Here is a 26,208-nt window from a genome sequence, read left to right as displayed (position 1 = left end):
GTTAAAAATTAATAGTTTTACAAACCTGTTACAAACCAATTTGCTTTCCTTTAAAACTTAATATTTGCATATATTTCAAATATCCATTAGTTGAATTTCTTGATCAGAAAAATTAAAAAATGATTATCTTCATTCCTGAAACATTTTCATTATTTTTATGTATGTTTATAATTGCAAAAATATAATGAATGTAACTTAAAAAAAATTTGTATACCTTGTATTAATAATTATATTCAAATCTTAACATATAAATTTGTTTAATCCTTTATAATTATTTAAAAATAAAATATTGTTTAATTTTACTTACTTGAATTTTAAAATATACTGCCAAAACACGAGTATAAATATAAATTTTTTTTGCTGTAATATAAAATAAAAACAATGTGTTGATTTTAAATACTTAATATTGTTTATGTGATAACATACTTGTAATGATTATTATTATTATTAATTATATTTAATCATGTATTAAAAAACAGAAACACATCAAAATTTAATGATGTAAAAAAAAATGGATGTAATTGTTATAAAATACATATATTACTTAAAATCATACCAGACCATGGCCGATTTAAGTCATAACTGCAACAAAAAGAATAAATCAAAATTTGAATAATTATATTACCTATATGCAATTCTATAGAAAACAAAACAAAATTCATTTTACAATTTATCAATAATATTTATATTACCTAGACATAGAAATAATTCAATAAGACAAAATTTGTATAAAATTTTATTTTAATTATGATATTTATGTTTTTCCTAAATATATTCATACATATAGGTACTCAACCATAAATAAATTATATTTAAGTATAATATAACATTAACAACAGAAACAGGTATATAAAACAAATAAAGTTCCAATCCTGAAAAATTAAATGAGTTTGATACAAATAAAGTAATATATATTTGTAAAATACACAAAAATGTATTACAAGTAAAAAAAATAGTTTTATTATATCTATGTATATCAATACATGTATAATAATAGATCTACTATTTACCTTTGAATAGAATTTAATATCTTTTTTATTATTGAATAGAATTTAATACCTTTTTATCATTGCAAGTGCATATTGTAGCACATTTTAAAAATATAAATAAATCTTTGTTTGAAAATTTTTTATACATCCAATACTTTATATTCAAATTTTTATGTAATTTATAAATAAAAAAATTAAACAATAAATATGCAAACAATATTTTTTTCCTTTACATACTTATTTAAAATTTACTTATATAAAGACAAATTTTTTTCAATAAGTAAAATGTTATATATGAAGAAACAACAAAAATATAACAAAAGAATTATCAGTCATTTTTGCAAATATATCTTTTCTGATTAACATAATATATATATATAATATGTATAATATAAAAAATATCTTAATTGTAGGTGATAATAAAATTTACAAATTCAATTTTGATAAAATTTAAATGATTTGGAGGTTTTACATATGACTAGTAAAATTTGTTGACAATTATTTACGATAATTAATACATTCATGTGAATAACCATTTGATAAAATTAGTAAATAATATATATGATTTTATAAGTTGTATATAACAAACAATAATTTGATATGCCATCCATTATTCCATTATTCTCCAGTTTAGCGGGTCCTGATTCCTTTGAATATAAACACATAGAATGCTGAATGAAAGATTTAAAATAGTAGTTCCCCTTGATGAAATTTATCGTAGAACATCCCTACAACTGGCAGCTCCAAGAATCTAAAATAGTAGTGGTATTTGACAAGAAAAAGCAAAGGAACCAAGGTAAAATTGTATTTAGTATTGTTATAATAGTGTATATGTGTACGTAGACCATCATATATATATATATATATATATCATATTCTCTTGCATACATAATAGATAAAACAATTCATAAACAATAGAAACGAATTTTAGCTGTCTTTACAGCCATTATACTTATAATTTTCCTAATTCACTAAAGATAAATGTTTCATGAATGAACCAGTGAAACATAAATAATGACATATTGAAATAAGTATCTAAATGTTTTTCTTATGAATACATTGGTAAAGATAATTTTTAGTATTTTTAACGATAAATGGGAAGCATAATATGGGTTTATTGTTGCAGATTCCCCGTTCCTGTTTCTGACCTGCTGCTTCACCTGCCAGTTTGAATTTATGTTACAATCAGGTGTTATGGAACAAAAATACATACAATAGTATAAGTAGAACACAAGTAGACATCATGTTAATATCATATTATAATGTGTTAAATTTCTGGCATTTCACGTTACTTAAAATTAAAACCATGAGTATCCTACAATATGTATATCTATGTATATAAAAAACACAAAATATTATAGTATAAATAGAACATAGTTGGTTCTAGTGGCATTTTTCAAAAGTTTATAGATTTTACGAAGCGATCAACTATTGTAATTTTATTGTAAACAGTATATGAAGTTACAGCAGGCATTAACCGCATCCCGATGGGAAACTATCTGAAAACTATCTGAAATAAACAAATAATTATAATAAAACACATGAAGTATATAAATATAAATATACTTTCAAAGGTGTAAAATATATTATTTTAATATTTAAATAAAACATTAAAATATCATAAATTTATCATTTTTATAAATATTTAATTCCCTGAAAATATCAATAATTATCAGCAGGTATGATATTTCCTTCTTCTTACACCATTGATTTTCAAATATAATAAACAGTAAATATCAAGCCAATATAAATGTAAGTGATGGATACAATAACATATAAATAATTATATATGCAAATAATTATATTATATCAATATCAAATTGTTTGTGTGTATTATAGAACATTCGGAAATATATGTGACCTGAATAAAAAAAATATATTTTGTTTAGTTATAACTTGTTTTATACTTTTAATATTCATATATAAGAAGAAGTATATAATATATATAATATTCATGAAATATGAATTATTGTACTTGCTTTTTTTATAAAATATATATATAATTTAAATGTTTTTTAAACTATTTCGCTTTTCATTTGTTAAGAATTAAAAAATAATAAATTTTTTTCAATTATTAATTCTACAATTTCTTCAAATTAATTTAAAATTAATATTTATATCTAAATTTCATGAATATTTTTCTGGATTTGATAATAAATTAGTAGTTGCAAACACTTTAAATATAATCTTAATAATTATAATTTCATATAACTATATTTCATATACTTTAGATATTTTAAAATATTTAAAAATTGTGTTTCTATTGCACTCAACTTTACATTGACTTAATATAAATGAATATTTAGAAAAAATTGTATGATATAAAAGAAATAAAAAAAATAAATAATAATAAGAACTCTTAAATCATTGATATTAAAGTAATTTTAAGTAATTTAAAATAATATTAAAAAGTATAGATTTGAAAATAAATTTTATCAGTATTATCACATCACTAAAATAAAATTTCAATATCATACAATTTTCTAATTCATATTTGTTTATTTATGATATGTAAAAATAAATACTTACAGCTAATATTTTTCCTGATGGAAGTTTAACTTTCTGTATTCGTTTGTGAATAAGGATAGTTCTGATAGCCCGTTGGGAAAGACGGATTTTGTTGATTTTGTTGTGGCTGTGTGGTAGATCCAGCTCCTGCTGCATAATAACCCGTAGGAGTTGAACTAGCATTTATTGTTGGATAACTACCATAAGCTTGTGGAAATGTATTAGGAGTCCCACTTGTTGGACCGGATTGACCTTGTATACTTTGTTGTATTTGTTGTTGAGCAATTTGATTGTTTTGTATTCCCAACTAACAAAAATAAAATATATTATTTTAATATTTTTTTACATAATTAATTATCAATTATATCAATTTTTTTTACAAATATTTTTAATCAATATACCTTGCCTGCTTTCATTTGAGCTTCTATAGCTTCTGCTTCTTTTATTTTACCAATACTTCTATAATATTCTGCCCATTGTGCACTATAATCGGCTTGACCGCCATTCTGTGTTGCTCCAGTCTGTTGTTGTTGTTGTGTTTGTTGTTGTTGTTGTTGAGTTGATCCAGCAGTATTAGGTGTTGATGTATTAGATTGATTCTGCGTATTTCCTACACATAAAAATTAATTTATATTTAACTTAAGTAATTTACATTCATACCAATTAAATTAAATTTAATTAATAAAATTAATTAATTTTTATATTTTCACAATAGAAAATTTTTTACCTGATTGTTGATTGTGATCTTGTTTTCCTTGTTTTGCTTGTTGTTCAATCATATCTGCTTCTCTATGCATACCTAGCGATCGATAATATTCTGCCCATTGTGCACTATAATCTGGTTGTCCTGTTTGTGGATTTACTTGAACAGGTGTTTGACTTGCAGTATCTAAACATAATAAAATTAAATATATATATGATATATATTTTAATATATATATATATTTTTAATTATTATATTTATTTATATTTATTAAATATTTATGTTATCTTAAAACATACTTGTATCAGTAGATTGAGGTTGACTTGGCCAGGCTTGATAAGCTGTTCCTGCATTCCATGTTGGATTATAGCCAATTGCTCCTTGTGTACCAGTAAATGAAGTATTAGCTGGAGCCTTTGATTTAATTTACATTAAGAAAAACATTAATAAATAGTTTCTTATATTTTTTTATATTTAAAGATTATGTAAATTTATTATATATTTACCATGCCTAATTTTTCACTAAATATTCTTTTTGCATGTTCTACTTGTTCGGGATTTCCACGAATTATGAAAATTTTCTCATTTTCATTACTTTGATTTCTTCTATCTAATTCACAATGTGCTCCAGTTTGCTGATTTATTTGTTTAATGGTTTCACCACCTAAAATAAATGTTCAAATGTTTAATAAAAATATTAATCTTATTTATATATTTATGAATCAATATAATTTTACCTTTTCCAATAATGATACCACATTTTGAAGATGGAACAGTGAATGTCGTTTCTATTTTATCTTGCATAGGACCTCCTTGACGTCTATCCCATCCACCATATTCATTTGGATTTCGATTATTGCTAAATCCATTGCCTCTTGGACCACTTCTTGCTCCCATATTACTTCTACCATCATCTCTTCTCTATATAAATATTTAATAATAATATAAAGAAATATAAATAAAAATAAAAATAATATGATTTTTATAAAATATAATATTACGAAATGATAAAAAAATATATTTACCATTACACTATCAATAAGTTCTTGAATACGTTGACGCACTTGTTCTACAGCTTGATGCTTTCCAGATACTATACATTTTCTATCCCCAGGACCATCTTCTCGTCCTTGTTGAAACTGAACTCTTGCTCCAGTTTCTGCTTGTATTTTTTTAATCATATCTCCTCCCTTACCAATAACAACACCTACAGCAGCTCTTGGAACAAGTACCTAAAAATTAATAAATATAATATTTATTCATATAAATCAAAAACAAATAGTTTTTAAATATCATGTATAGAAATTAATATTTCTAAAAAGTATGTTATACCTCTACTCCATCAGTGGTTCCAGAACCATGATTAAAATTACTATCATTTGAGTAATTTCCACTCCTATCACTCCCTCTTGCACCTCTATGAAACATTTGCATTTCTTTTTCAGCTATTAATTCATATACTAATTGTTTGGCATATTCAACCTTTTGAGGATCACCAGTTATCCTATAAAAAAAAAAGAAGAGTTTATAACTTTCATAAATTTAAAATTTTTTTACAACAATAATAACTCAACGTTTATAATAAATTAGTTGGAAACTATAATTAATGTTACCTTAAAGGTTTTTCTTGTTCTTGAGAAGGACCTTCTTGTATAACAACCATTTTTGCTCCAGATTTCTCTTGAAGTTGTTTTATTGTTTCTCCTCCTTTTCCAATGATTAAGCCAACTTTTGGTCCAGGAATCATTATTTCAACAAATCCTGGATGACCCATTATTCCTCCACTGCTTCCACTCATATCGCCAATTCCTTCAGTTCTACTTCTTTGATTTACAATTGATAATACCAATTCTTTAGCTCGACTGAAACACACACAATTTAAATGTGCAATGTAATATTAAATAATGCTGAAGTTTGAATATAATCTATTAATATACAGTAATGTAATTTGTTTGCAACACATGATGTGATGTCTACTGTGTGCCAAGATATAAGTCATGAATGTCACATTATTTTTTGTTTGACAAAGAGTTATTTCTTAAGTGTATAATAAAATTAAATTTCATGTTAAAATGTTGTAGGCTTAATTATAAGCAGATTTAAATAAATAAAAATTCAATTTCTCTTCTTGTTGCGAATAACACGTCCCCATGCATATCCTATCCTCCTTCCTTCCTTCTTTCTCTCCATATCCTATTGAAAGCAAAAAACTATTAGTAAGTACAAAATTATTAAATTAAAAGCCACAACTTATTTATAAATTTTCAATGAGAAAATATTTTGAAGCATATGTAAAGTCAAGTACGAGCCCGCTATTCGCATCCAGGAGCTAAGTAAAGACTCTGTAAAACATTTGAGAATTTCAATATGCAAAAGCATGTAACCTACATTTAAAAAATGCATGTTAACATGAAGTGATAGCATATGGAGTATACTAAACACACGCAAACTATATTTCACCAGTACTATCTGTGCTTAAAGCACATTTTCTAACAAATACAGTTAGTGTATAAAAAGCATTATATCATATATAACAACACCACAACGTAAATTTTAAAATGAAATAGTTGATACTTTCAGGTGTTTCTAGAAAATTTTACAATGAAACTAGGTGGATAATTTGTTATTTAAGTAAATAATAATCTAATCAATTTTTTATATATCAAATATAAGGAGGATAGCAGGTTTGTTTTCCTGTATATGTGTTTATAATATATATACACATATATATAGATATCTATATATACGAACATTCTTTTACTTTTACTTTCTTTGTGTATATACATGTATACACACACACACACACGCACACATATATATATATATATATATGTCTGCATGTATACATACATAAGTATATGCACAGATGTAAAATATATATTTTGCATTATGAGTGTAATCAATAAGTGCCACTTGACATAAACCACGAAGTAATCCTTTTTTCTAGGCAAAATTTTGTAAAGTGGAAATTGCATTGCATACAAAATAGTTAAAATTAACAAAATAAGAAGGGAAAAACAAGTTACTTGACAGCTTCTCGTGAACCAGTTAATGTGCAAACACGTTCAGGTAGCCCACTTTCTGATGCCATTTGTATTTTACATCCTGTTTCACTTTGCAATCTTGTTATCTGTTCTCCACCTCTGCCAATTACTGCAAAGATAGCATTGTTAATTATAATAATTCATTTAAAAATATTATAATAATTTAATTATATAGTTAAATTAAAATAAATTAATTTTATTATTATATTCATTATCCAATATATATTATTAATATATATAATATCAATTTATCATATTGATTGTATCACATATCAATAAAATTTATACAAAAATGAAAATATAACAATATTAAATATGAAAATATAACATAATATTAAATTATAAATTAGAATTTATGTATCTTTATTTAAATTTAATAAATAAAAATTAAGAATATTTATATATTTTTAACTAAATAATTTTAAGGAAAATACATATATCAATATTTACTTACTCAGACCAACCATGTTATCTGGAACTCTGATATCTTCATTACAGATACCACCTACATTTCCTATTGGTCCTGATGAAGATCCTGCTTGTCCTGATCGTCCAGTTGGATTAATTGATTCCCCTAAAGAATTACTTCCTGCTGGGCCGCGAAGTCCTATTAATGGATCTGACACTAATGATGCCATTTTTTTTGCTTCAGGTTCTAAAATTATAATTTCATGTCAAAAATTTAATGTTTATTTTTTATTTATTATTATTTTAAGAAAAAATTCTTTTACATGCATATATTCTTTTTATACATAAAAAATTACAATAATATATTAACATTATTATTTTATGTACATCCTATTTCTGAATTAATACATCAAATTTGATAATAAATTTCCATTACATACATATATATATGTATATATATATGCATATATATAATATTACCTGATCCATCTTCAAGGGGACGTTTTAATTTAGCATCCTGATTATTTTGAGCACCAGCTGGGTTAATCTTTGCTGCTATCTAAACATATTCACATTGAAATTATTGATAACTTATTATTATTATAAATTTAGATGATTAAACGTATCATAAAAAATAAAATTATTAATTATAAAATAATTAAATATTTAAATTTGATTTAATTATTATAATAATCATATAAATATGTAAATTGTAGTAAATATGAATAACATAATTTAAAAAAAGAAAATTAAGCATTATAGATTAAAATTTATTAGAATTGTATGTATATATATATATTATATATATATATATATATATTATATTATATATATAATATATATATATATATTAAAATAGAATTTATTTCTTGTACTTTTTAAGTACATTAAACAAATGTTAAAATAAAATATTATTCAAAAGAAATGTAGTTATTAATATATTTACGATTTTTATTTGTTGATGATTAAAGTCGACGTATGGTTTAACAAAAGTGTAAAGTGTTATATGGCCTACTTATAAAAATATCATTCAGTCATAACCTATACCACATTGATTTAACATATTTACTTACTTGTTTTGCACGTTGCAAAGCTGCCGCAAATGCGGAGCTTTGACTAAAATTTTGAGGCGGAGCAACCGCTGAATAGTCACTCATGATGGAACATGAAGCAGGAATACGAATAAAACTACTCCAATATTCCTTTTAGCAAACTACTATTAATAACCAATATTGTTTATTTAACTCTAATATACAATGTTTAAATTATATTTCACATAAAATACAAATATTTCAACAATCTGCTTTGAAAATACACAATTGTTCAAAGCAAAACTTTATGAGTGAAAGAACTGTGCTTTCACAGAAAGAACAATACAGCGCAAGCGTCGGTCATAGAATATAAAATTTTGAAGATTGGTAATTATTTCAGAATTGATAATATTTCATATACACCATATATATATACATGTATGTTAAAGAAGTGTAGAAAAGCAATTTTTTTCTGTAAAATTAAAATTTAAATTAATTTATTTATATATGTTTAAGATATATAAGCAATACTATATAATATTTTGTAGTTATATGTATATATTAAAATTAAATTACGACAATATCTATTATATTTTTTAATTTTTTATGTAATATAAAAAAAACATAAATTTAAATCTAATAAACCTAAAAGAAATATCTATTTTAACTAAAGAAATTGAAAAAATAAATATTATTTTTTGAATACGTATTTATATATTTCTACCTCATAAATTCTTAATTCTATGCATAAATATATTTCTATGTATACTTATAAACTAAAAATACATATATGACTAACATAATACTTTTGTAATATATAAATTTAAAGTAGTATTTTAAATTTAATTATTAAATACTTATATAAAAGCAAAAATGAAATAATTCTTCTTTATAATATAAATATATATCTCGTTAAACTTTTTTAAAAAAAAAAAATTATTAATCATATAAATAGGACTGAAAATAGAAAAACAATTTCTAAAAATATATTTATTAATAAAATAAAATAATATATTAATATATTTTTTTATTAATAATTTTTTTATATAACTATTATTAATTAAAAAATAAATCAATTAATTATATTTATACATTCATGATATAATATACATAATCATATATAATAAATTTTTATCGTGAAAATATTATAATATATTAGTATTTTCTGAAAACTATAATATATTTTTATGACATTCAACATATGAGAGTTTAAATTTCTAATTCATTTTATTTTTAAAGAATAATAATTTTTTAAATGATTTTTCAAAATATTTTTAAAAAATAATATGTTATACTTATTAATATTTAAATTATTGTTTTTTTTATTTTGAATTTTACATATTATGTAAGTATATATGTGTATACTATGACAAAAATTTATATCATTGTTCACATATACGTATTTTTATAGTTTTGTTATATGAATTTATATTGGATGATAAGATATGACAAGTCAAAAAATCACTTTAAATAACAATTAATGTGAATTTTAAATGTTTTTTGATTAGAATATTATATATTTTATAAAAAAATTTATATAATAATGGAAATATCACGTTTACAACCTTGTATTCAATTACAACTTTCAAAAGAAGAATTAGAAAGTATTATAGATAAGGCTAAAGATTGGGCACTTATGCATGGTATTGATAAATATATTAAATTTATTGTTCATCATTGTTCATTATCAAAAATGTATAATAATGATTTGAAATTTATTTATCAGGTATAAGTATGCGATCAAGAGTATCTTTTAATAAAAATCAAGTGCAAGTTTTACCATTTACTTTATTACCATCAAGCTTTCCTAGAAAAAATTTTGAGAAAGCTAAAAATATTCAAATATTATTGAATGAATTGATTCATAAAGTGGCATATAATAATGATTTTCTAACGGAAAGCTTAAAAAGGTATATAAAATTAATAACATTTACATATAAATATACATATATATATATCTATATAAAATAGATAATTTTTATATATTTTATAGTACAATCGATGCAGATCCATTTACAGCAAAATTATTTAGTATATATGAAACTGTATATAAAGAAGGATTTAGTCAAGTAAAATATCAATATAATTAATATGTATATAATGATAATTATATGTAACAAATAAATTTTTTAAAATATTTTTTTCTTATAGAGTTTAAGTCTTGGATTATTTCGATCAGATTATATGTTACATGAAAATCAGATTAAACAAGTTGAATTAAATACTATTGCAAGTAGTTTTGGAGGAATAGTTACTATTACTTCTCAATATCACAAGTAAATTTTTATAAAAGTATTTTTTTATAAAATATAAAATTTATAATCTAATTAAAATATTTATTTAAACATGGTATAATATTTTTTTAGATTTATTTTATCAGAATTAGGACATATAGATAAAATAAAGAATGTAAGTATTATATAGTAATATAATAACTATCTTTTCTCATTTATTAAATATTTTTTTCTTATTCATTTGTCATTTTTATTTAGATTCCAGAAAATAATCCAATTAATGGACTTTGTAAAGGTTTAATACATGCATGGAAATTATATGGTAATAAAAAGTAAGTATAATGCAATGAAATGTTTGTTAACTATTATTATTATATAATATACTATATAACTATATATTATATAATATACTATATAATTAATATAATGCACATATACAATTAATATATTTTATTATAGGGCTGGAATATTATTTATTGTTGAAAATATTACTTATAATATATGTGACCAGAGGTTTCATGAATTTGAAATTTCTAAAATTAATCCTTATATTAAGATAATCAGAAGAAGTTTGAAAGATTTAGTATCTGAAGCAAAACTAGGATCAAATAAGCAATTAATAGTGTATGTAATCATACAAAATATTATAAAAATATAGATATAAATTTTTTTATTTTTAATTTTAATTATTTTAAATTTGATATATTACTTAAAATATAGAATTTTTATATAAAAATATATACAAATATTATATACAATTATGTACAAATATATATAAATATATATATAAGATATATGTAAAAGATATTATATATAAATTCATTACATTAAATATTAGCAAATAATTATTATATTTCATATTTTTATAATTTTTTTATATTTTTTAAATTTTCTTTTAATTTGTAAATAAAAGATCATTACTAATATTTTTTTAGTGGAAATTTAGAAGTTTCTGTAGTTTATTTTCGTTCGGGTTATGAAGTTGAAGCTTATCCTACTGAACGAGAATGGCAAGTTAGATTATTAATAGAACGTTCTCAAGCAATAAAATGTCCATCAATCCATTATCATCTTGCTGGTACTAAGAAGGTAAAAAAATATTTAACTTTCTTTTATTGAATGTTATAAAGAATGTACATTTTTTCTAGGTACAACAATCTTTGGCTTATCCTAATGCACTTAATATATTTTTAAAAGATGATAATAAAATAAAACAAATACAAGAAGTATATGCTGGACTTTATTCTTTAGAATTTGTAAGTATTAAAAAATATAAATAGTAATGTATAATATTTAAATATAAATGTATAATATTAAAAATATTTTTATATTGATATATATTCTAAACAACGAACAGAATAACGAAGCAGAGGAAATAATTAATAACGCTATATCAAACCCAAAAAAATATGTATTAAAACCACAAAGAGAAGGAGGTGGAAACAATATTTATAATGAAGATATAAAGTCGCATTTCGAATCTATGAAAAATTCAAAAGAAAGAACAGCTTGGATATTAATGGATCGTTTTTATCCTCCTGTACAAAATAATTATATTGTACGTGTTCATAATGAGCCTTTTGAAGATAATCAATTACACTTTTCTGATGTTGTATCAGAACTTGGTGTTTACGGGGTTATTATTGGGTAAATAATAAAATAATATATCTGTGTAAGAAAACTTTTACAAATTGAATTATTTAATTATGATTTTTTTCAGAAATCATAATAGTATCATACATAATGAAGAAGTAGGACATGTTCTGAGAACAAAACCATCAAATGAAAATGAAGGTGGAATAGCAGCTGGAATTGGTGCTATTGATAGTCCTTATCTCATTGATTAATATAAAAAAATATTTATATTTTAATTATAAAAGTACAAAAATTTATATTTTAAATTTATATTTTTATCGAAAATAATTTTAATAAAGAATGTTGAACAATGACTTTTTATAATAATTTAATCCTAAAAGTAAATAAAAAACATTGCGATATAATTTTAGATATTATCGATTATTCAATTTTTATTTACATGTAAAAAAAAATACATATAAATTTTTTTAATTAAGTCGCGATTCAAATTATTAATATTAAATATATAAATAACTATATACAGTTAGATTTTGGTTCCATTAATTTAATAATCGAATTAATATATAATTATTATATTAAACTAATATCTTGTTTATATGCAGACTCTTCAGATTCGTTATCTGATCGATCGAAATTAAGTATTTTCGTCATTTGTTTTTCATTCTTTTGTGTTATATTTTCATTTTGATTCTAAATAAGAAATATAAATAATTAATACATTAATTATATAATTATATAATATTTATTATATTACATTATTATATAACGTATTAATAATTAATATATATAATTTTTATAACTAAATATAATGTAAATATTTTACCTTTTGTATATCTATTATTGGATTAACATATTCATGTTCTCCAGGTGGTAACCCCGAGATACAATTGAGCGTGGGTGCAATTTCATTTCTCTGATCATACGATGGATTTTGAAAATGAATACTGCAAGTGAAGTAAAAAATTTATATTTTTAAGTAAAAATTTCAAAAAAATATTTATTTATCCATTAATTTACCTGAGATTATTTTTCTTTGAAAAGTTTGGTTTGATTTTCTGGTAATAAAAGTAGGCTGACCCAATTATTATGCATATTAATACTGTTATTATTATACCAATTAATGTTCCGTTTTGATGTCGAATACTTTCGTTCTTGTAAGTAACTAAGCTCGAATTGAATATAAGTCTTGTATTCATATTTTCCGAACAAATATTTTTAGAATCTTTTGAATATCCATTAGGACAAATACAAGCAGGACCATTGTTTCCCAAAACACACATGTAATTACATTTATATTTCTCACAAACATTTTTTCCTGTTTCAAAAAAGATTTTAATTCATTATTAAAAAATAAAATTTAATGAAATAAAATTATCTTAAATAATTATTCAATTTACCTATAGGTTGCCTGATTGTGTGTAAAATAATAAAATATTTGTTGATGTTTGAAGTACCAATAGAAATTGTTGTACATAATTTATCACCATATAATTTACATTTTCTTATTATACCAGTTCCACCCATCAACCAATATAAAGAGTCCTCATATATGTTAATACTCATAGCTTGATGTATCTATCAAAGACAAAATATCAAGAATAAAGACAATAATGAAAATATATTGAATAAGTATATATTTTCTTTAAATAAATTATTATTTAATATAATTTATTATAATTTATATATTATTTAATAATTACAAACTTACATCTGTATTTAAAACTACAGCACGATTAGAACCGTCTAAATTCGAAGATTCAATATTTTTAAAATGTGTATCTGACCAATATAATTTAGATCGTGCATAATCAATAGTTAATGCGAGTACAAGACCAAGATCAAGATGTACAATTGCTGTTGCATTATTGCCCATTGTATTGGATCGATATATTTTCGACATAGGTCTATCATAAAATGCCCAAGAAGTTTGACTCCAAAATAGCCATCTAGATTGAATTTTTTTATTATATATAGAAGAAGAAAAAAATGTATATAGATGCTATAGAAGCTAAATGTTTCAAAAATTATGTATTCAGAGATTATAGAGATTGTATACAAATATGATTAAATATGATAAAATTTGAAAAATTATTTACGATCAAATAACATTATTTTTAATTAAACATACCCTTTTTTTGGTTCGACAGCGATAGAGATTACACGATTTTTTCCTGCGATCGACACTATTTTAGCACATTTCTTTTGTTCTAAATTGCATACCTAAGTTATAAGTAATTAGAATTAGAAAATCTTTTTTGATAAAATACATATAACATATGAATATAAATTATAAATATATATCCAATACCTGAATACTGCTGGTATAGTCATTATCATTAAAGTATACGTTATCGGTAATCCAATCAACAGCTAAAGCTTCCGGTCTGCCAAGACCGGTAACAGTCTTTCGTTCTTTAGTTTTCACGTGTATTTTATTTATCATACCTAACATTTCTGTAGAAAATAATATTGTAAAAATGATCAAATTTTTAGATAGTATATGTACAAATTTGAATCAGAGAAAAAAAAAGATTAAAAGTTTTATTAATGTATGAGAAGTGTATGAAAAAAAAAGAGAGAGAGAATGTTTCGAATACTTGAAATTTAAAAAAAAAATATAGAAAAATAGAGAAAGATAGAGAAAAATTTAATTTTGTAATATTAATAATTTAAAAAAATAAAGAAATGTACAAATAAATTTTAGCAAAAACAAGTATTTAAGAAGAAATTCTGTACAAATTTTAAATTTAACATTACCATTACTCCAATAAATAGTGTCTTCTCTTGTGTTCACATCAATACCATTTATTTCGAAATCTACTTCTTTGTAAATGAGTTCAATCGAATTTAAGTTTGGTGACAATTTCCTAATATCAGTACCAGAAACAGTAATTATTTCCATTTGTGAGCCTATAAATTAATTTATGATAAAAATTAATTTATCTATCAGATGCTTTAATATATTTATTTAATAGAAAATATAAATTATGAGGGTATTTTTTATAATAAGAGAATTTTATAATAAAAGTAAAATAAAATCTAAGAAATCAAATAATTTTTTTACCAGCCACTTTGCATGAAGTTTTATCACTTCGAATGACGTATCCCTCGTAACATGAACAAGTAAAAGATCCATTAGTATTGTGACAAATTTGTGAACAAACATTTTTTTTACATTCGTCGATATCTTCACAAGTTTTTAAATCGCTGCTTAAATGATATCCGTTTCTGCAAGTACAGACAGGACCAGTGGGTGTCTTGTGACACATATTTGTACAGGGATTATTTTTGGTACAAGAAATTTCTGTAAAAATGTTTTTAAACGTGAATGTATATAATATAATAAAATGAATGAATTAATTAAAAAATGTTTTAATTTTAATATCTTTCGTATTTTTGTCAAAATTAGAAGAAAAAAAAAAATATTTTGGAAAAAATATTATTTCGATTTTTCGTACAATTTATTTTAATTAAATTACAAATTTATATAATCATAAATATAATAATTTACTTTTTTTTAATAGTAATTTATAATTAATTTTTAAAAAAAATTCTTTTATCATGTCATTGTACATACCACAGTCTCCAAATTCGTCACTCTGATCTAAACAATCTATTTTTCCATCGCACACTTTATTAAAGGGAAGACAGATTCCATTGGAACATTTGAATTCTTTGCAATTAGAAATCATGCTGACACTGTTCGTCCTCCAATTACTACCATCACAATTTCTTTCATCCGATCCATCGCCACAATCGTCGACTCTGTCGCATACCCAGCTTTTCTCAATGCATTTCTTATTTTCACAAACGTATTCTGCTTCGTTACATCGGGCGCAATCACGTTCATCATCGTTTTTTGGACAATTTTTAATTCCATCACACCTGTAAAATCATATTAATAAAATAAATAATTAAATATTTAGTAAAAATTCAGCTTAAATTTTTTATCAAACAAATAAGTAAATTATGTTCATGATCTATTTATTTTTCTTCCATTTTTTTGAATTAATAATTCCTAAGGATAACAATAGTTTGCCGTTGTAATTTACAATGTGTCTTTTCTACAATTCATCATATGATTTTTCACCGCCTGACTATTCATAATTTTTTCATTATCCACTTCATCATCGAATTTTATATTTCTTTATTTCTGTAAATTATGGCGACAAGCTACTATAACTGTTTGTCTGTACTTTGGATTAATATTTTTTAGCGTGAATAAAAATTATTCTTGATAACTAATCAGATAATGTCTCAATCAATTAATGAGGCATTGCACTTATGTGTATTAAATAATGCGTATCATTACTTGAACCTTAAAAATTACCTAAATTGTTTAGGAAGACATAGATCCGAGTCGAAACATTTATATTCATCCGCAGTACAATTGACATAATTATTTGTACTTTTATCATTGCAATATTTTTCATCGCTATCATCTTCACATTCACTAATTCCATTGCATTTTAGAATTAAATCAATGCAACGACCGTTGAAACAAGTAAACATTTCGGATGGACACTTCTTTCTTTGGCATGTTTCACTCTCGTCGGAACCATCTGGGCAGTCAACCTTTGATCACACACAATTATTACATATTTATAGTTTAATAATATTTTAAAACAATATTTCATAAATTTTATACTTTGATACAAAATTAATATAAACATTGCCAATTTATTTCTATGTTATATTGAAAATCAGTTCACTTATTTCATATATTTGTAATTTTTTGATAAAAAATTTTTGAGAATATAATATATTTATATATATGATATTTTATTTGATTTGTATTCATAAAATATATTAGTTCTGTTTTATTTTTAAAAAAATTGGAACATCTTATAAAATATTTCTCGTTTTTTATATTTATCTCCTTGTATTAAATAAATAAATAAACTATACAAAAATCCTAAATAAATAATTCTGAAAAATTAAACAGTAACTACATGTATATTCGAAGGTATTAAAATTTAAAAATTTAAAAAGTGAAATTGATCAATAACTTTTAAATGATTTATATGTATTTTTCTATTCTATATTTTTATTATTCAATAATTTCATAGTTTTATAGACGGCTCATAGATCTATTATAAAAAGAATTTGCGATTCGAAAATATTAGCTTAATATTAGAATTCAAACATTATCAAAAAAAAATCCAATGAGTAAGGCTAATGAAAATTCTAGACTTACCTCGCCATCGCATTTCCATGTTTTAGGTATACAAGTCCCGATTTCACACGCGAAGCTATCGTTGTCGCACTTGTGTTTGTTACAATTGAGTTCGTCAGAAAGATCGGTGCAGTCATTATAACCGTTACACACGAGATATTTCGATATGCAAGCTCCCTCGTGACATTGAAATTCATCTGAAAGATATTACAGTCATCATGAATGATTGTAGGCCAGATAATATCATATATGCCTTTATTCAGGCTACGTATGATATTGAATATCGTTGTTCGATGTTTCACTATAATAGTTTTATTCGTTTCGATTATGCGAGCTTGACATTTTTTATCGCGGTTAAATAAATTGTTCCTAAGAAAATTGAGTGGAGATTTTAATGAATTCTTAATATGATAATTAATAGATCGAAAATTTTTTTTTTTATCTCCGAAAATCGAATTTCATAAAAAAAATCGAAATAATACAAAGAAGTAACAAGAAAACTTTTCGATATTTCAATCGATTAATTCAATCTTTGTTCGACTTTTTAAAAAATCGTATAATATTGATCAATATAACTTAATATGCTACGATTAATCTAATTCGTGTGTTACGATTTTTTAAGCAAACAACAACACGATGGTTTTAAAGAATGTTAATTTATTGATTCAGATAAATATACGAGCTATTTAATAGTTTCATTCGATAATATCTCGATTTGTTCTACATTGTCGTTATTTATATACACAGTATATAATTTATCGCTTTTATAATTTGTTCGCTAAATATTCAAACAGTTTTGTTATTGTAAATAATAAACACGTTGTAAATAATATTTAGTAAATGTTTGGATTTACTGGAATCGCATTCTTTTTTAACGCAGCCTTCCTCATCCGAACGATCCGAGCAGTCATAGTGGGAATTGCAGTATTTCGATTTGCTTATACATTCGCCGTTTTTACATCGAAATTGATCTTGGTGTTTGCAAATGGACCAGTGAAAATCTTCGCAAAAACTACTTGATTCGTCTTCTCCGCTAGGACAATCTATGATTCCATCACATCTGAAAATTGTTGCAAAATTTTTGAGGTTATAATATATCTAAATATTTAACGGAATTATATAATCTTTTCTTTTTTAATTTCAAGTTTATTCTATAGTTTGAAATAAAAACAAGAAAATAGTGAATATAAATTAATAATTAATTAAAAAGTAACAAGTGATTAGTTTATATGTAATAAAATTTATTGCCAATTCTGCAATATCGCATTAATATAATGTTATACCTTTGATAGGATTTTATGCATTTATCGTGTTCTCCGCATTTTATTTCTCCAGTATTACACGTAGTTTGAGAATTACATTTTCGATTATCTATGTTCAACATCATGTCAGGTGGACAAGCGCAAATCTGGAAATTTTTAAGAATCATAAATATAAAAATAATCGAATATTGAAAAAGTTGTATTAATTTTAGACTTACGTATGAAGAAGGATTATTAGACAACAGGCACACGTGGGAACAGTTTCCGTTATTTTTACGACAAAGATGTTCCTTTACATATGTTTTGTGCATACCTATTAATTGCATTTTGTCCAAATCTTCAGGCGTTTCTGAAGAATGAAAATTATTTTGATTTTTTCTATTTTCTTATTTTTTCATTATATAGTAAATTGAATCATGATTAATTATTAAATATTTGAATGTATTATTAGTAAAATATAGACTTGGTCAAACAGTAATTTTTAAGAAAAATTATTTGTCAAAAATGATCATATATATTTTTATTGAATATTTTTGTTAATAGAATGATTGTTTATTAATCATAAACCATAGTTAGTGAATTCTTTAATTTTATTATACTAATTTTCAAATTAATTTTAATTTTATTTATTTTTTCTATCTTTTTTTTTTTTTTAGTTATTTAAATGTAAAATTATTAAATATTTTATTCGTTTAGTATCACTTACGTAATGTAATACGCTTTTGATATTGCTTTGTGATGGTTTTGCTAGTCCAATACAACTGATTCGATTTGTATTGCGTCCAAAATAAATAATCACCAAGAAGAGCGAGACTCACAGGTTCTGATAAACCTGTACGCAAGATATACGTTTCGAAACCTGGAGAAATTATTAATAATATTATTAATAATATCATTTAATATTCGTTAAATAATAATAATAATATTAGTATTCATGGATAAAATAATTATTTTTTTGTTTAAAAATTTTTAAAAACAAGTTAATTGTGTAAATCACGAATTTTTTGTTATCTAAATTAATTTTATCAATTTTATTTTTTTTTTTTATGATTGATAGAAAAAATTATTCAAATATTTTAAAATTAATTTAATAACATCTGCGTAGTTTTATTTTTGCGGATTTATCTCATCACGAGAATGCAGACCTGGAATAGTCGTGCTACCGATACGGCCAGAACCTTGGTCACTCCAAAATAATTGTTTGAAATCTCCATCATAGGATAAGGATATCTTCGGTCCAATTAATACAGTTTTATTTCCTACGATTGTGATTTTCGGTCCAAGCCCGTTCATATTCATCAAGTCTATATGGTATAATTCATCTCTTCGAAATACGACCATCATGATACTGGAACATAATTATATATAACAATATTTTACAATAAATTTCATTCTTTTATAAAAATAAATTAATTTAATATAATTAATATTTTGATATCAATTTTTTAAAAAGATTTACCATTAAATCACATAGATTTATCGAAGTTAAAGATTGTACAACTTTTGTGCGATATTGATCTTAAACAGATATAAATTTTTAGCTAGGAAAATAATTTACCCTTCTTCAGGTACAAGCGCGATGTCGTAAGGTTCATCTTTGAAATAGAAAATAGTTTTCTCTTTGCTATTCAGACTATGGACCTCGATGGTCTTGTGTTTTACATCCGACAAATATACATTATTTCCAATATAATCGAAATCCATTCCACCCAGTATTTCGTTTTCGATAGTTATTACGCTCTTCACTTCACCGGTATGTGTATTCAAATGGAAAATGGTATCCGTCAGTTGGTCACTGGCTAGTAAACCATCTGTGTAGATTTTTAGTTTAGTAATGTTATAATTATTACAAAAAAGAAAGCACAATTATAATATCATATTATAAAATTATAAGTAATTTTTAAAGATTTTTATATTTAATAAAATTATTAAATTTATAAAGTAGTAATCGGTGACAGATGCTTATAGATATGATAAAAATTAAAACATATTAAAAATAGTGAATATTATTGTGATTAAAAATTTGTCAAAATATTATATTATGATTTAGCATGAGTAAGATGTTCGTTAATGATCAATTATTAAAATCGTACCAGTAAGAGGATTATAAGCAATTGCAGTAACACGTTTCAGCATGACACTTGTAGCCATTTTTGGTTTTCCTAATAGTTCGTGATAATAATCTATAAACGTGTTTCCTGCTGCGATAATCAAGTGCATCTTCTTTTTTATCGCTGAAAATTATTTCATTTAAATCAAAATTTGATTTTTTTCATGATATACATATAGCGGTACCAACTTACCACGACATGTATGGTTGTCATAATTCAATTCTTTGTCCAATGAGCAAGCGCAAGTGTAACCATTTTGTGAATTCAATAAACACAATTGGGAACAAGGTTTCGAATTGCACGGATTCGGTATCTAATTAAATTAGAAAATTAATATTTTATTTTATTCCGTAAATAAAGTTAATAAATAAAATTACGAATAAAATTACTTTTGGCTTCAGAACGGAATGATATATGTGTACGCCATAAACAGTATTATTTGTATTCACTAAAGTTTCCCAATCTTTTCCACTGAATTTATCGCAGGATTGTATAGTATTAGATATCCAGTCGCTCCAGTACAATTTATTTTCGAATACAGCTAACGAAAATGGTTTTTTTGCTGTTCCTTTTAATACAATCTAAGGGAATAAAAAAAAAAAAATATGAGAATAAAAATTCAATAACTGTGTAATTATCATTTTTAAAAAAGTAACTATTATGAATCAAATTGAATCGTTCCTAATTCTATTTAATGTTTTATTTATGTATTTCCAATTGTTTAGAAAAATAAGATATATACCCTTCGATCTGTACCATCCAATCGTATCGATTCGATCATTTTTTGTTTAGTATCTATCCAATACAATCTATTATTCGGATAATCAATAGATAAACTGTTTGGCCATTCTAAGTCTTGATTGACTAACACGGTGATATTTTTACCATCCATTCCTGCCATTAATATGCTTGAATTCATGCCCCATTCGGTCCAATAAAATATACTTGAAACACAAACAATTACATTATTTATTATAAACTTAAATATCTCATATCTCTTACGTCTCTTATTGTACTTAAAAAGATAAAGATGTCTTCGAATTTCTTAAAAAAACTACTTACCCACTGGATGGTAATAAAGCAAGGCCTCTTGGTTTATCTTTTCTTTCTTTGATTATGACAGTGCAGTAAGAGCCATCATCGTTGCAAACACCAATATGCATATAACCACTGTCCGTGAAATATATATTATCTGTTACCCAATCTACTGCTATATTATCAGGACTACTCAAACCTTAAATAGATATATATTATAAAAATGAAAATAATAATAATAGTAATAATAATAGTAATAATTTATTATTTAAATTTCACACAATGTTAAATGTGTAAATATAGAAAGTGTTTCTGCGACAAAGTGTAGTAGATAAAAATTGAACTAATCTTAAATCTAATCTAATCTTGTGTAAAATTAATATAATTTAACCTGTTGTAACAATAATTTCTCGCTGTGAACCATCTTCCAAACTCTTGACTATTGCTTCGTTCCCATTCTCGATGTCGGACCAGTATACATAATTTGCATCCAAAGAAACAGCGACGGCATGTTGCAAATTTTGAGATATCGGAAAATATATTTGAGAATCAAGATAATAGCCATGGATTTCTGATTTAATTGAAAACACCATAGTAGCTTCGCCACCTGTAGAATATAATTGAAATAATTTAATAAATAGATGGAATTTTGTATAACAAATAAAACAGTTGTATTTTTTTTTAAATAAATTTTTACAAACTTTCTAAAAATAGAAGTGATTTTTTTGTATACAGGAATATATACAAAAAATATAATATAATAATAATAATATAATAATAGGAAGAAAAAAGATAAATTGAAATTAAATTTTTCTGATTATTTACCTTCAGCTTTACAAGTTTTCTTGTCATCCTGCATAACGTAACCAGGTTGACAGAAACATGTGTAAGATCCAGCACTATTGATACATTGTTGATCACAAATTCCGTAATTGTCGCATTCATTTATATCTGTAATATTCATACAATTTTCATTTACAATTTTAAATTTTATTTGTTTCTTATTCTTTTCCCAAATCCACAATTATTGATCTGAATATTTATACATACATTTAGCCGAATTAAAAATTATATTTAATCAATTTTCAATTTTTACCTGTGCAAGTTTGATTATTGATTAATTTATAACCGGAACGACACGAACACTGACCACCTTTAGGCGTTTTCCTGCAATTGTGTTGACATTTTGCTGTCAATTTGCACGATGCATCGGCTGCAATTTCAAAGTGATTTTGAAATTTAATCATAAATGTAAAAACTATCATCATTTGATTGATTGATAGAAATAATATTCATTATTACTATTATTATTTACCCTTTTTGCACGCATCTAGATCTTCATCCGAGTTATCGCCACAATCATTTTTCTCGTCGCAGGTCGCATTCAAAAAAATACATCTTTGATTCTTGCACAAATATCTATCGTACTCGTTATTGCATTCCTCGATGGATATTATATTGCTCTCTATGGAATATTAAATAATTAAATCTTGTAAAATTCAAAAAATTGATTTTTTGACAAAAAATTTACCACATTTTTCTTCATCACTTTTATCAGGACAGTCTGGCACACCATCACAAACCCATTCCTTTCTTATGCAATGGCTATCTTTGCACCGGAAACTGTTGTTGCATTTTAGCTATGATAATGGAAAAAAAATATCAATCAGATGAATATTTATATTTCTATATAATTTTCAGATATGTTAAAAAAAAAAAAAAAAAAGAGAGAGTACTTTATCCTCAACAATTTTCCTATCTAAATCATAAAATGTATTGACGAATGAAATGCAAATTATTTCTTAAATTATGAATCTTAAATACATGTCTCTTCAATTCGAATATTATTTAAACGATATTAATTAATATCTGTATAATTCTGTATATTTCATTCATTCTGTATTAACAGAAGAATTGCTCTTTTTAAATAATAAATTCAACATCGTCGAAGAAAGATCTTACTTCTTTCACGCAACCAATGTATTCGTCGCTCCCGTCGTAGCAATCGGATTTCGCGTCGCAAAATTTCTCTTCCGGTATGCAAGAGTGATCGGCACATTGGAACTCGTCGGTGGTGCAACGGATCATCTGAAGATTTGTCTGAAACGCAGGAATCGAATTTTAATTACAGATGTAAATAAATAGATAAATCCAGATATAATAAATGTGTATGAAATACTGGAATTGAATGGAAATATTGTATTTTTTATCAAATTAAAAAAAAAGAAAAAATAATTTCATCAACATTAACATTCATTTTTTTTTTTTTAAGAATTAAAAGTCATATTGCTTCGATGTAATATCAATTGCTGATGATTTTTAATGATGATAAATTAGAAAATTTTGTTGTTAAAAAAAATAACTTGTTGTTAAAAATAATCGTAATATCAGAATAAAAATTGGATTTGTTGTGTTAACTCTATCCTAGAAACGATTTAGAACGTTTTTAAATTTGATAATTGATGATATATTACTTCGCCATTGCAATCCATTTCGTCGGAATTGTCACCGCATTCGTTTTCTCCGTCGCAGCGGAAGAGAGATGATATACATTTTCCGTTCTTGCAATGGAAAAAATCCGGTGGATCGCAGCGTATAACTTACAATTATGAAAGAAAAAAAAAAAAAAAAAACAAAAAAGAAATAAATTAGAATGCAACCGATCTGTTGGTCATTTTTATTTAAAAGAAGAAGAAAAAAAAAAAAAAAAAAGAAATTCACATTTAACTTTTTTTAAAAAATATTTAAATTTGAGAGGATCAATTTTAATTCGAGATATATTTTCGTGTAACTGAATTTACCTGTGGTATCGATGCTCGAACAGTAGAGGTTGGTCAAAACGAAGAACACGAATAAATTGCGATACATAATCTGGAATAATTTTTTTCTCGAATGAGGCCACCTTTTAAAATATCGGATTTGAAATCGATCTTTTTTTTTTTTTTTTTAGAAAATTTCCATCTAAAAAATAATATTTGAATTAAACGAGAATTATTGATGTATTTGTCAATATATTTTATCAATCTTGAAATTTAATAAATTAAAATTCTATATACACGATACGAAAAATTATTATTAATAAAATTCGTGTAATTATTTTTAAACGATACGAATTTTGTTAAACCATTTTAGTTAGGAAGACTGATCGAATAATGGCAAATTTTTTTTTTTTATTGCCAATATAAAAAAGTTGGCAGACTAAAAGTTTCAATAATGCTGATAATAAAGAGTTGTAGTAGAATACGAGAGTTAAATATCAATCGTTCGTCAAAGGGTGATACGGTGTCATTTTTCGTTACATTGGTATCATTTTTTCCTGTAATTTCTATTCCTTATACGAAACTTATTTGAAGAATCGTGAAAGTAAATGAATAATAATTAAAAAACGAAATACTTAATCTATCGATATAACTCTACTATAATAAATATAACTCTGAATAAAAAATAATTTACCAATAATTGTATTTTCCGTTCTCTTAATTCTATTTCTTTGAAAATAATAAATTGTGCAAAAACAAAATTATAACGTTTTATCAATTTATAATCCTCTTATAAATAAATTTTTTTTCTAATAAAATATAGATTCGATATACTCACAAAAATTCTTCACAATATATGTGAAGAAACGAGATAGAAATTAATATCTCTATTTAAATTGTCCTAACGGAGTTTCTACGAGTTGTATCAAAATCCACTAGTCCTTACCACTACGACTGTTATACAAACACTAGAGGACGTTATACAGAGCTAACTAAAATTATATAGTGGTCGAGATACCACTACATGTATTCCACATTTGTTATGAATGCTTCATCATTAATACAAATTTCTTAATTTCAATAATTGTTTTAAACGAGATTAAATTTGAAAATGTAAAATGTACTTTTTATATATATTGTATTCGATATTAAAGTTGTTATAAGAATATAATTGCGTTAAAATTAAAGTAAATAAATGTTTGAGTAAAAAAAAAAATTTTTTTCAGAATTTTAGAACATAAAACATAGATAAGTACGAATAATTTTGCGAAATGAATTCGTTCGTATAAAAGTAATTAATTAACATAAATTTCCCATGATACAAAGATTGCTTGTTAAGATACAAATGTCAT

General features: G+C 23.8%; 3 protein-coding genes across 8 annotated transcripts; 1 reads left to right on the top strand and 2 right to left on the bottom strand.

Moving 5' to 3' along the window:
• Positions 1–24: 24 nt before the first annotated feature.
• Positions 25–9,052, bottom strand: Psi (P-element somatic inhibitor). 5 transcript variants are annotated; one of them, XR_015293650.1, is made up of 16 exons: positions 8,726–9,052; positions 8,133–8,211; positions 7,699–7,899; positions 7,227–7,353; positions 5,814–6,062; positions 5,533–5,704; positions 5,226–5,432; positions 4,938–5,121; positions 4,707–4,864; positions 4,500–4,614; positions 4,225–4,386; positions 3,899–4,107; positions 3,519–3,804; positions 557–582; positions 308–360; positions 25–135 (listed from the first exon to the last, which is right to left on the bottom strand). XR_015293650.1 is itself a non-coding variant. In XM_086913243.1 (14 exons), exons 1-13 carry the CDS (start codon positions 8,807–8,809, stop codon positions 3,544–3,546), a joined length of 2,208 nt encoding a protein of 735 aa, XP_086769369.1. In that variant the 5' UTR covers positions 8,810–9,052; the 3' UTR covers positions 384–582; positions 3,519–3,543. The 5 variants fall into 5 exon arrangements, 4 of the variants coding, with proteins under 4 accessions (XP_086769369.1, XP_086769371.1, XP_012350208.2 ...); XM_086913243.1 differs by lacking the exons at positions 25–135; positions 308–360 and having other exon boundaries at positions 384–582; XM_086913245.1 differs by lacking the exons at positions 25–135; positions 308–360; positions 557–582 and adding an exon at positions 1,423–1,740.
• A 379-nt stretch (positions 9,053–9,431) lies between these two features.
• LOC100870491 (glutathione synthetase) lies at positions 9,432–13,976 on the top strand. Of its 2 annotated transcripts, XM_086913241.1 has the most exons (12): positions 9,432–10,326; positions 10,410–10,593; positions 10,677–10,752; positions 10,835–10,959; positions 11,050–11,092; positions 11,176–11,249; positions 11,377–11,541; positions 11,853–12,006; positions 12,066–12,173; positions 12,275–12,564; positions 12,638–12,796; positions 13,381–13,976. In XM_086913241.1, the coding sequence occupies exons 1-11, from the start codon at positions 10,227–10,229 to the stop codon at positions 12,762–12,764; spliced, it is 1,446 nt and encodes a 481-aa protein (XP_086769367.1). In that variant the 5' UTR covers positions 9,432–10,226; the 3' UTR covers positions 12,765–12,796; positions 13,381–13,976. The 2 variants fall into 2 exon arrangements, with proteins under 2 accessions (XP_086769367.1, XP_012350209.3); XM_012494755.3 differs by lacking the exon at positions 13,381–13,976 and having other exon boundaries at positions 12,638–12,866.
• yl (Putative vitellogenin receptor yl) lies at positions 12,915–24,965 on the bottom strand. Its single transcript, XM_031920344.2, has 31 exons — positions 24,899–24,965; positions 24,572–24,696; positions 24,060–24,197; positions 23,629–23,737; positions 23,413–23,562; positions 23,194–23,310; positions 22,923–23,048; positions 22,489–22,704; positions 22,125–22,296; positions 21,805–22,006; positions 21,452–21,643; positions 21,255–21,375; positions 21,045–21,185; positions 20,510–20,762; positions 20,097–20,299; positions 19,658–19,810; positions 19,170–19,300; positions 18,973–19,097; positions 18,544–18,749; positions 17,711–17,886; positions 16,844–17,088; positions 16,091–16,398; positions 15,578–15,817; positions 15,271–15,423; positions 14,822–14,967; positions 14,642–14,733; positions 14,222–14,459; positions 13,911–14,088; positions 13,531–13,828; positions 13,337–13,457; positions 12,915–13,203 (listed from the first exon to the last, which is right to left on the bottom strand). The coding sequence occupies exons 1-31, from the start codon at positions 24,963–24,965 to the stop codon at positions 13,084–13,086; spliced, it is 5,262 nt and encodes a 1,753-aa protein (XP_031776204.2). The 3' UTR covers positions 12,915–13,083.
• Positions 24,966–26,208: the final 1,243 nt, after the last annotated feature.

Source organism: Apis florea, unplaced genomic scaffold (assembly GCF_048593485.1).
Source record: "Apis florea isolate Af1SG1 unplaced genomic scaffold, ASM4859348v1 contig_3496_pilon, whole genome shotgun sequence".
NCBI lineage: Eukaryota > Metazoa > Arthropoda > Insecta > Hymenoptera > Apidae > Apis > Apis florea.
The sequence above is the reverse complement of the archived record's forward strand: the minus strand, read 5'-3'. Positions and strand labels throughout refer to the sequence as shown.